The 12,470-nt window shown below is 43.7% G+C and overlaps 1 protein-coding gene across 1 annotated transcript in view; it reads right to left on the bottom strand.

Annotated features, from left to right (window-relative positions):
- Window positions 1-12,470, bottom strand: part of PAPPA2 (pappalysin 2) — a 280,753-nt gene that overhangs the window by 159,075 nt on the left and 109,208 nt on the right. Inside the window, exons 4-5 of the mRNA XM_060009722.1 lie at window positions 5,388-5,681; window positions 3,549-3,741 (exon numbers count right to left, since the gene is read on the bottom strand). Coding sequence (XP_059865705.1) covers window positions 3,549-3,741; window positions 5,388-5,681 — 487 coding nt within the window. The remainder of the gene's footprint in view (window positions 1-3,548; window positions 3,742-5,387; window positions 5,682-12,470) is intronic.

The raw sequence follows: 12,470 nt of genomic DNA, 5'->3' as shown, positions 1-12,470 counted from the left end.
AACGAAATTCACAAGACCTTTGGGGCATGGGAGTGGCAATGGGGAGTGAGGCCTTAGTGGGTAACTGAGAACACAACTATTTCTCAACTCATTTCCTTCTTGTATAGACCTCATCTTTGCAAAATTCATAGTGACATGAAAATCTCAAGGTTATGAAGCAGAAGAATTTAACTAAGTCATAAAGGAGGCCTGTGGAGATGAAAGAGGCCTTCTATCCAGTCAACACAAAATAATTACAATCTGAATCTTTCAACATAAAACGACTTATACACTGACTCTCAATAAGTCATCCAAAGCCTCCTTGCATTCCCCCAACTGAAACAGACAACAATTTTCACAGTAAACATATTAGTTATATGTGGTCTTATGTTTTAACTCTCTACTTTTAATCACACACATACAATAAAAGTCATATGAAATGTAACACTCCTTGGTTCTCCATTGCCTATAGGGATACATCTAAATTGCTTACCATGATTCAGTGTCCTTCAGAGGATAGCTCCAGCCTTACCTACTTCAGTCCCTTCATGAATTTCATTTATGTTCCCATCACAATAACTAATCACCATTTCACAAAATACATCATACCCTTCACATAGCTCCATGAAACCTGCTGTTCTCTCTCTGGCTAAATAGGCTTCTATGCTTCTCTGTTTAGCAAGCCCCTACTCATCCTTCAAGACCCATGCAAACGTAGCCTTTGCAGTGGCACTTAGCCTGACTCCTCTGGATGGCCAGCACTCTCTCTTCTGGGCACCCACTGTACATTCTGGCTCCCATTGTAGGGCACTGATCTGTGGTGTTGAGAATCCCCATCCCCATTCCTCCTCCTTTGCCTGGGAGCAGATCCAGACCAAGCTCGATTTTTCTATTCCCAGCAGTTAGGACACAGACTGGCCTCAGCAGTCCCTCTGTGAGAGCTTGTTCTATGTGCATCCTTGAGACTATTAATACACCTATGAAGAGCTTTTCAAGCACCGTATCTTGAAGAGGTAATGACAACAATAGCTGAATAACAAGGGGAAATCACTTGACGAGGCCTGTCTCTGATACTTAGAACCTTTTTTTAAAATTTATTGAAGTATAGTTGCTGTACAATATTATAAAAGTTATATGTATACAATATAGCAATTCATTTTTAAGGTTATACTCCATTTACAGCTATTATGAGATATTGGCTATATTCCCTGTGATGTACAATATATCCCTGTAGCTTATTTTACACTTAATAGGTTGTGGAAGCCCAATTGTGAACGATCCATCTGCAAACGGAGGCATCAAATCAAGGTCTCTCAACAAGTAGAGGGAGAAAAGTAAAATCTTGCAATATAATGGAAAAACAGTATAGTTAAATAAGGGTAATAAGTATGCTACCAGCTCCCATTTATTAAGCACCGTATACACCTGGCATTGTTCCACTAGGTGCTTTTCATAAATTATTTCTAATCCCTGTAAGAACCCTGTTTACAAACGAGGACACTCAGGCTCAGAGGGATGAAGTAAATTGCCTAAAGTCACAACTAGTTTCTTAATTCCTCTGAGCAAGTTCCCAAACACCATCAAGTGTCCAGTACTTTGGCAACCAAAAGGTGTCGTTAACTCCAAACCCCGACTGCAGTCAGCGCTCACTTCTGTTGTGGACGCAACTCCAAACCACATTTCCCTGATGCACTTGGCTCTTCCGGGGCCGCTGCTTAGTGCGTGGTTGGGCTCCTCTCTGACATAAGGATTCCAAATACCTACTGGGGAGGAGTAAACATAACTCCGAGTGTGACACAAATCGCGGGGTACGTGACGTGAGTTTCCCCAACGCACGTGTCAGGAGGCCTCAGCGCTGTAGCCCACCTCACTGAGAAAAGGAAGCCAACTGCAGCCTTTTCTGCCAACAGCCTCGCAGCAAGCCAGCACTGATGTCTGCTTTATCGTAACGTTTGTACCAGACAGAGAATTGAAAGATTAAATTGTTTACATGTGTTACATAAACTGATGTAAAACACGGGTCTGCACATGCCCACAGAGGACCTATTGTTCAACCAGAGCAACCCAAGCTGCACGAGGTCACACGTACAGGAAGAGGATTCTTACACACATCACAGAGCTATATGGTGACTCACAGAGGGAACCCATGAGAGCTTGGGTGCCGATGACAATCAAAACTGCTCTATAGGATTGCGGGGTCTAAGTAATGTCACGCATTAAGTGTCCACCAGGTGTCCAGGACAGGTTCCAAGATCCCAGAAGGCTGGGAAAGCCACTTTGAAAAATGCTTCACCTGCTTCCTCCCATCCCTGTCTCTCCCTGTCCTCTCTCCCAGGCTTTCAGCAAAGCTGGAGTACACAGGAACATGCTTCAGGGACATTCAGCTCCCTAGTTGGGATCTGACACCCAGAAGGGAAGCATGACACACAGATGAGGGACTCTCCACCTGCTAAAGGGGAAATCTCTAAATTCAAAGAAATAATCGATTCCATGTCCTCCATTTCTGCAATTCCAGGGGATACCCCCAATTCAGCTCTATCCAGCTGTGGTGTCCTGGGCTAGCCACCGTGTGCTTCTCTATGCCTCGGATTCCTCACTTATAGAGCAGAGACTGGGCTCACTGCAAGGACTAAGTAAGACAATTGCAGGTAAACTACCTCGCACAGTACCTCACACATACAAGGACCGAATAGCCCACAGTGGTAGGTTTTGAAAACGGAGAGCAGGTCATGGATGGGGTTCTGGTCCTTTTCAGTTAAACCACATTCCCCCATCCTCCCACCAATTGTCAGATGTCATCCTTTTCCTACCTTCTCTCTTTTCCACAAAAATTTTCCTGGTATTCATTATACCAATACGCAAAGGATGAATAAAAACCAAGTTTAGGTGTAATGATTCTCTTCAATAAACACAAATTAGCTGTTTATTGTGGCAGGCCAAGAGACAAAGATACAAAAAATAGTCCTGACCCTAAGGAATTGCCAGTTGAGTAGTGGAGCAGATAGGAAAATGACCAGATAATGACAATTCCGCAAGATAGTAGCCGTAAGTGGGGTAGGCACGGGGTACAACAGGACACAGAGGAGGCACTAGAAATGATGCACAGCTTGAGTCGCCGGCCACCCACTCACCCCCAGAACTGCCTGGAGGAACATGCCTTACTTCCCTCCTTCCAGACACCACTGTGCAAGTAGCAAGCCCTGCTCCACCCTCACACCAAGGAGGAACAGCTGACCTGGACAGGACAGGCAGCAAATGCCATCTCAGTTTTGTCAGGTCGTTTTTTAATCACATTTGTCAACCCCTTTGCAGCTCCTAGAAGCCCACCAGATGTGATTTCAGGAAACATCCGGATGCCCCTCGCCAAGGAGTGGGCACATATGATGCCCCACTGGCGAATGTGAGAGCCCCATGAGCTCTGCTCAGGAGATGAGTACTGAGCAGGGTGGCGGAGGCAGCCCAGAGTAGCGGTGCATATTCATAGTTCCAAACTGGGGTTCCCCCAACTTCACGTCCTTCCCCTTGTTCACAAGCAATGCCACAGAGAAAGATCCCAGTGCCTCTCTCACCTGTCATACACAACTCCACTAATTGGAGGCAGCCAGTGGATAGTGAGGGACAGGGGGGTCTGCCCGATGACCATGGGTGGGATGGGAATGGGGGTGGGCTTTCGGCTTTGACTCCATTGTTGATATACAAGGTCCAAATAGCAGTGCATTCGGGCCACTTGGTTAGGGGTGAAGCTGTCAGTGCAGTCGTCATCTGCAGAGACAAAAAAGGGAACAAGAGAGATGGAGGTTTTAACCTGCAATGTCCACCAAGGTAGGGATAGATTTTGCCAGGAAATATCTAGGCTGGAGGTGGGAAAGAGAAGGCAGAGAAGAGCACTGGCTTGTCTCTAAAGTAAGTTGGGCTTGGTGTTTACCTTGATGTTGGCCAGAGTGAGACTCACGCCCTGGGGTTCAGGGTTGCTCTGAGCTGACATTGCTTATTCAGGAAACCACAAGATGGCAGTGTTTCAGCATATGGCCTTTTAATTCGTGAACATGTGTGGAGTTGCAGACACCTGCTTTACGCCCAATGACTTTGGCCCAGGTTAGTGAGTATTCATGGAGATGCTCAAGAGGAGAGAAAGCCAAAAAGTCGAGCAGGCAGCAGGACTGGGAATGGTGATCCTCAACTTCCTTTTAGAGCTGGTAAAATTTCCTATTAGGTACACTTTTCATAGGGTTAGAAAAGGAGTTATCTTAGCTTCCAGGCCTTCTTCCATGAAGGCCCACCAGTGAAACACTCCCCTCGGCTTCTTACATGTTTCCTCTGTCCACTTCAAAGGTGGTGCCTAAATAGCTCTGCCCTCCGCACCCCATTGTCTGGTCTCTCTGCCCCGGCAAGGGCCACTGTGTGCTTGTTGGGAGAGGCAAGGATGCTGGTCCTTATGAATTTGATGTACCTGAACCATGCACCAAGATGAGGCTTAGATAGGAATATATTGATGGGTCACCGACAGGACCAGCTCAGCACTTTTTCGTCCCTGCAAAAGCATGGTCAGCATCTGTCCGTTATCTTTTCTTTCTTTCTTTTTTTTTTTTGGATAGTTATCTAGAACTTATCACCAAGAAGCCCCTGGATGTTATAGAAAAACTACTTCCTTCCTTCACCACTGGAATAAGTCATCAAATCACATCAGTCCTTAATTTTAGGGATAAATTTCAGTCCATTATCAGGAGATGATGAGTAGTATTACTTTTTGACAGAAACAAGGGAGGTGTGAAAGGACAAAGAAGAAGCATAATCCAAGACAACAAAACCAGGACCAAGAAAGTACCGTTTTTTAAATGAAACAGTACCATGTTCTGTAGGCAAGCTAAGAATCAGCCCTTGTCTACTGCTGGAAGAAGAGAATCTGATACTTTAAAAAATGACATAACAGAAAAAGGAACTCTGAGCTTAAAATTAACCAGGGCCATCTTCTTGACCAACTTCAGAAATAGTACAAAGAGCCACTTTGAACCAGAAACCTCTTTCTCCATCACCTTTGGACTCTCCTTCAGAGTAAATCCCTACGAATATGGGAAAGAAGCAAAATAACCAAGTTCTAGAGGTGAAAGGGCTCTCAAGAGGGCTTTTGGCTTTTTCCCTCTTTTTAACTGAGATAGAAATACACTTATCTTTTAATTTTTAGTGGAGGAGAATCTAGGCAATGAGACCCCTTAATATTTCAATATTTCTTTAAGTTCTTCAAAGACATGAAAAAAAAAAAAGAATATGCCATGACAAATACACTTCAACTCTCTGGCATGAATGACTGCTTGATAATCCTCTCTAATTCCCATACCTCCACCCTCCCGGCCCCAAAAGGCTCCCATGTAATCTTAATAAAAACAAAGACATCAGGACTGTTGTGATACCTGTATAACTCATGTAGTTGCTGAATGGAGCCCCTGGGAAGTGGGTGAAGCCACAGGTGTCATTGATAGGCTCTGGGTCCTGGCACAGCTTACTCTTGGGAGTGGGGGCAGTGTCGGCACAGAGGTCTCCTGTATCCATGGACGGCACCGTCTCCCTGCAGGGGTCGTCACAGGATTCTCTTTCACTGACCCCTTTGAAGACATGGTAGAGTCCCAGGACATGCCCCACCTCATGGATCATGATGTTGGTGTGGCCAGGCATGCCATAATAGGCTGGGTTGAGGACAACACCACCTGTAATGGAAGGTTTGCAAACATCTCTAAGCATGTAATGAACAGCCACCCTCTGTCTGCTGATAAACATTGAATGTTCAATTCCAGCCTCTAAGGGGATGCTTTATAACTTCTAGTGGCACTCAGTCCCTGGTCTTCCCTCTGGCCACAAATACCTTCTGAACCAATCAGCAAACATGTCTTTAACCTCTGTCTTGGGTGAGTGCTGTATTAAATGCCAGGGATAATAATACAGACAAGGTGACATTATAGAGGGCCAGGATTCTCAGCCCTGGCTGTGCATTAAAATCACTTGTTGAAAAATACAGACGTCCAAATGCCAGCCCCAGTGAAATGAATCCAAACAGTTGAGGATGGGGTACATGCCTCAGTATTTTTTAAAACTTCCCAGGTTGAGAGCCATTGGTCTAAGTGAAAGCACATGCGATTCTCTGAGGACCTGAACAGCTATCTGACCTTCTAGAAGCTCAGTTTTGTTGTCGGTAAAGTGGAGATGAGAGCACTCCTTTTTTTTAAAGCATTTGGCACATTGAAGGAGTTTAGTAAATGACAGTTGTACATGCTGCTTCTGATTTTATGACCCCTAATCTCAAGGAGCTAACAACCATTGAGACAAACGACAAGTCCAACTGAACTACCATGAAATTCTGAATGTCATGGGCACTACAGGAATTTGCTCCACTCTCATTCCTCCCAAATCTCCCTGAGAACACCAAGGGAGGTGCTTCAGAGAAGAGTTCCATCCATTGCATCCAATCTGGGCTTAGATGAAAGACCTAGTGGTATCACTGTATATTACAAAAGAAAAGGCTAAGGATCTCTGAGTGTCCCAACTTCTATCTGTCTAGTTCCCAATCCCTGCTTCTCTCCTCTCCCCATTGAAGACTCTCCTTCTCCACCCCTAAACATTGTCAGGATCAGACCCATCTTCATCTCCAGTACCTGGAACAGGGAATGTCAACAGCTCTGGACCAACCCTCTGGTGTCCAGAGTCATCCTAGCTATATTTCCAGGCTGATCCTGCCCTTGTGTCCCAGATCCAATCCCAGTTCCCCAGACTTGCTTCATTCCTCCTACCTAAGTCCTCCCTGTATCAATAGTCTGCTGAGTATAGCGGGCCCCCCAGAAGAATAGCCCTGCCTTTCTTTTGCCAGATCATATTCAATATGTCCCATTCCTGAACTCTATACAATACCCTATAGACAACTACATACATGGTTTTATGGGCAGGATACAGTCACCAGGGTATCTGGTGCCACACCCATTGGTTTCTGTAATGGGCAGCTCAGTCTGCCTTATTAGGGACTACCTTATTGCAAAGGGCAGTTTCTAAATCCAAGTTCTAGTTTATTCTAGTCTGCCCAGACATGCTGACATTAACCAAGCCATGCTTAGACTTGTCCTGAGATATATTGTCTACTTTCACATCTAAAACAAAGCTAGACCTCATCTTCCTTGTTTATCATTTCTATTACTTCCAGTAAACATTCAACATTATTTTTTCCTTTTATAAAAATATATTCTGTATAATTTTATACATTTGTGCATCATTATTATATCAACCTATTAGGTAAAAATTAGTTTGAAAACAGATCTATTTCAAAAACATCCAGGGTGTCCAGTATTTGAATAAACCTGGTAAAATGAGATATTTCCATCTTTCAAGATGCCTTCCACTTCATGGTTACATATCCAGTTTCAGTAATAATTATCATCAAAGTTATACACCATTATGCTCTCAGTTCTCCAACAGCAATATCGACCTTCACATCAGTGAGGATTCTAACAGAACACGTCTTTGTTCTCTCCAAATTGCCTATACCCATTTGCCAGAATCAAACTTTGAAAGGCTACAACTTGCCTGTAAGTTTTGAGTATCTACGCTGAGTAGTTTTTCCCAAATTGTGTTCATAAACTCTGGTCCTGGGTGATACTTTGCAAAAAAAAAGTAGTATCAGTGGTTAAATATGCTTGAAGAAAGAAAGGTAGCATGCCATACGTTCTCTGGAAGATTCACATTGTACCTGAGAACTGTTTTGTTAAAGGTTCTGAAAAGTCCTGCAGCAATTTTGTTTAATCCTTTGTGCCCCAAATTTATTTGAACACAGAACCTGTTTGGGGTAGAATACTTTCTGACATCTGGAATACTGAATTACTCGGAGCGCAATGCATGAAATACTACCAAAGACCAAAAAGCCTCCCAATCAATAGTTATCTTCTATCCACATTCTTGCCCCTGAGCAAATGTCAAATACCTCCTCATCCTATGGTAAGTCCAAGACAAGTTCTCTTGGGATCTCCTCCAGCAGCAGAGAAAGGAACTAGAGCTGAACAGAAATAAGGTTCCAGGAAGAAGGGCTAGCAAAAGTAGCATGTGTCAAAGACATATGCTGGGAGTGTGGCCTTAGGGCACTCAAAGTGGATATGAGCATGGTCATGATAATAGTAGGCTTCTTATCAACCTCTAGAAGTCTCTGCCTCAAGTCCAAATGAGATTTTTCCAAATCTAAAAATATTCACAGTCTCCTTTCAATAAACCTGGTTATTTATAAGAGGAGGAAAAAGCATAAACATGCAAATCCTCAGCCCTGCCAGCAAATCTCCTCCATATCAAGGACAATTGGCCAGCGTTCTCAACCACAGCACCCTTAACACACATCCCCAAAGCAGGAGAATATAGATTTAACCACACGGCACTTAAATTTTAACGAAAAGCATAAGCCTTTGAACATATTTACTGACAGTTATACTTTTGATTCCAGGGAGATGATACTTCTAGCCCCAAATCATCTGTATGGAACACCTAGTAATGAGCTTAGTTACTATATAATTAGAATAGTGCATACTCTCATTCAGGAGTAAGTGCTGTGTACACCAACCTATGTTAAGGAAAAAGGCCAAGACCCTGGACCTCTTACAGTAATTCTGTCCAGTAGACCCCAAGGTTATAGACTAGAACTTAAGGACTTTGAAATGTGGTCCTGACCCTGACTAGCTGTGTGACACTGGCCCTGCTCTTTAACCTTTCCCAGGGTCTCTTCTGTAAAGTGAGGGGGCTACACAGGCTTATGGCTAAGAGTCCTTCCTATTCTCTTCCTGTGCCTCTGAGAGCTAGCATGCAGGACTGAGTGAGACAATCATAAAAACCACGTGGAGAAATTTGTGTTATGGACCGTCACCACCTCGGCTTGGTGAGTTGTGTTCCCAGACTCCCATCTCTCAGTAGCCTGAGAAGGGGAAAGGCTGGGAATGAGCAGCCGGAGACATCTACTCTCTATCTGCTACAGATGGTCAAGTGATCCACTTACTGCCTGTTCATCCTCACACCCTTCCCGCAAGGGTGCACTCTCCTTCCTCTCTCCTGAGCATGGGCGTCCCACCCTGTTCTCAATCCCTCTTTATTGCAGCTAAAACAAACTGGTTAAGTTATTAGGGGAGTGGGTTTTAATCACTCAGAGACACACACACTGATACACCCATATAGGGAAGAAAGACATTAACCTATTTCATGGTTTACTTTATAAAAGTTCTTTCACATTTTGATGAAAATAACACACACACACACACACACCCCCCACACGCTCATGCCAAAGTCTGAGTGAGGCATAAGACTCAAAATCTAAAGAGGAATGTTGGTCAAAATTTAAAAAGAGGTGGCGCAGTGGTTGAGAGTCCGCCTGCCTATGCAGCGGACAGGGGTTCGTGCCCCGGTCCGGGAAGATCCCACATGCCGCGGAGTGGCTGCGCCCGTGAGCCATGGTCGCTGAGCCTGCGCGTCCGGAGCCTCTGCTCCGCAACGGAAGAGGCCACAGCAGTGAGAGGCCCGCGTACCGCAAAAAACAAAACAAAACAAAACAAAACAAAAAACACTGTTCATTTTTGTCTCTTCTCATCTGGAAGGATAAAATTAAAACATAATTGAGGGATAAATGTGGTGATAGGATGGGAGGGACGGGATTCCCTTTCCTACAATAGAATTCCTTCCTTTGTGTTCTCTGCTCTCATCTGCCATTTTGAAACAGGAAGTAGAAGGACATGTCAATATATGTTTCAACCATACCTTGGCCCTTCAGTCTTCACTCTGAGACACTATTAGACTATTAGACTCTCTCTACTCTCATTCACCTCCCCAACGCCTGTCCTACAAGGCTTCCTAGGGACTGACCACCAGACCAAGAGCACCTACTCAGGGGAAATTTTGAAGTAATAGTGTGAATTGAGGGGCAACATTTTGGAAATACTAACATTTCACCCAAGTGGTTCCTTGCCTCCCTCCCCCTTACCCTACTGCCAGACTCTCTTGCATACGTTCATTACCTGCATTCGTTCATTACCTTACATTACAGAGTGAAAAGCAAGGAAAGAAGTCCTTTATCTGGATGTGAGATTTCCAAAACCTATACCATTCCCTGAGAGGACTCCATGGTTTAGCCAGCATGATGGATAAATGGAGGAAAGTAATCCTTGCCTGACATTACCAACACTACCACCACATTTTAGCCTAGAAAAGATTCTCCTAAGCCGGAGGAAAAGAGATAAAAAGGAAATAATGGGAATGTATAGATGGTGGCTGGTCCAGATAAAATGGACTGTAATCCATCTTTTGAGATCCCAGTAAAGGGATAAAGATTCAAGATAGGTGCATGTGATCTGACAACAGGGGTTTCTTTCCCTCATTCCAGTGATGGATTCCTGAGTAAGGAGCCTAGTTCTAAAGAATAATGCTGACCAGTGAGGCTAAGAGGGCAGGGTGATAGAGAGCCTTCCAGAGAATTCCTGAAGGTGAAGGACCCTGTGATAGGAACAAGGGTCATCTTAGGTTACCAGCATCACCTGATGACTAAGGACAAAATGGATCCTTCCATCTATGGCCTTGGCATTTATAAGTCAGCTCTGCAGTTAGATACAGACCCAGGCAAAAGAAACTCAATTGACTAAGAATAAATCTCTACTACCCAGCAACAGCGGGGCTCAAAATAAGTATAAAGTTCATTATAGAAGAATAAATAAAAGTTACATTTCTTGCATACCTGAATGTTGTACTGGAACGTGAACTCACTACATGCCAGTAACACTTACTTGTACATAGAACATAATATGAATGGGGCTTTCTGGATTTAGCAACTGGTGGCCATGTGTGGCGCAGCTGTTGCTTAATGGACTGGCGGGGAGCACAAATACCTTCTTAGGAGAACTTTCAGCCTTGATTATAAGAGACGAACTAAAACACTAAGACAGGGTTGTTGTGTGGTCCAGAGGATGGTGCAGAGGAAGAAAAGAGAGAAGTTGCTGATTAAAAGATTAAATCTCAGTAGCAGACAGCCAAGCTCCCAAAGTGATGCTGTATCCAAGTTCCAACTGGCTTTTCCCAGCTTAAGCACAAGACCGCCAGAGTAGCACGTGGCAAAGAGAATGATTCCCAAAGTCACTTCTATTAAAAACAAAACAAAACAAAAAGGAAACTCAGGCAGCTTGAGGAAAGGACATGAGTTGAAATGACTTTAAAAGAGTTCTGTAAAACTTTTAGGGCTGAATGTTATATGCCCATAAAACAAGGAGGTTCAGAGCTGGTCTGCAGGTGCCTCCATAATTACTTCCAGTTACTGGCTGAGACACACTCCCCCAGTCACACTCTGCAAGGAAGTGACAAAGCTATCAAAATGTGTGGGGCTCCAAGGAAGGAGCACTTTGGAGCAGGGCAAGGGAAGAAAGTGGCAGAGGTGGGCTGACAGACAAAGGGAAAGAAAGAAATGGAAAAGGTTAAAAAAAAATCACAAGTGCTTAGAAAATGAAGCAAACTTTTAACAGAACCAGCCCAGGAACCATTCATCTCCAAATCTTATATTGGCTTCTTAGTTTTACAGCCTGTGGTCTCATTAGAAAGAAGTCCTAGTTCGGGACAAGACTGAACAAAGAGAAGAATGTGTAGAGGGTAAAGATTTTGCAAAGTCTGATGTCATTTTTTATCTCCTTTTAAACTCTTTCAGCCACTCCTACCCACAACTGGCAAGCACTCCAGGCTTGCTTTTTTTTTTTTTTTTAACATCTTTATTGGAGTATAATTGCTTTACATTGCTGTGCTAGTTTCTGCTGTATAACAAAGTGAATCAGCTATACGTATACATATATCCCCATATCTCCTCCCTCTTGTGTCTCCCTCCCACCCTCCCTATCTCACCCCTCTAGGTGGTCACAAAACATGGAGCTGATCTCCCTGTGCTATGTGGCTGCTTCCCACTAGCTATATATTTCACATTTGGTAGAGTATATATGTCCATGCCACTCTCTCACTTCATCCCAGCTTACACTTCCCCCTGCCCGTGTCCTCAAGTCCATTCTCTGCATCTGCATCTTTATTCCTGTCCTGCCCCTAGGTTCTTCAGAACCTTTTTCTTTTTTTTTCTTAGATTCCATATATATGTGTTAGCATACGGTATTTGTTTTTCTCTTTCTGACTTACTTCACTCTGTATGACAGACTCAAGGTCCATCCACCTCACTACAAATAACTCAATTTCGTTTCTTTATATGGCTGAGTAAAATTCCATTGTGTATATGTACCACACCTTCTTTATCCATTCATCTGTCAGTGGACACTTAGGTTGCTTCCATGTTCTGGCTATTGTAAATAGAGCTGCAATGAACATTGTGGAACATGACTCTATTTGAATTATGGTTTTCTCTGGGTATATGCCCAGTAGTGGGATTGCTGGGTCAAATGGTAGTTCTATATTTAGCTTTTTAAGGAACCTCCATACTGTTCTCCATAGTGGCTGTATCAATTTACATT

Source organism: Delphinus delphis, chromosome 1, assembly GCF_949987515.2.
Source record: "Delphinus delphis chromosome 1, mDelDel1.2, whole genome shotgun sequence".
Classification (NCBI taxonomy): Eukaryota; Metazoa; Chordata; class Mammalia; order Artiodactyla; family Delphinidae; genus Delphinus; species Delphinus delphis.
Note: the sequence above shows the minus strand (reverse complement) of the source record. Positions and strands in the feature narration are given on the sequence as shown.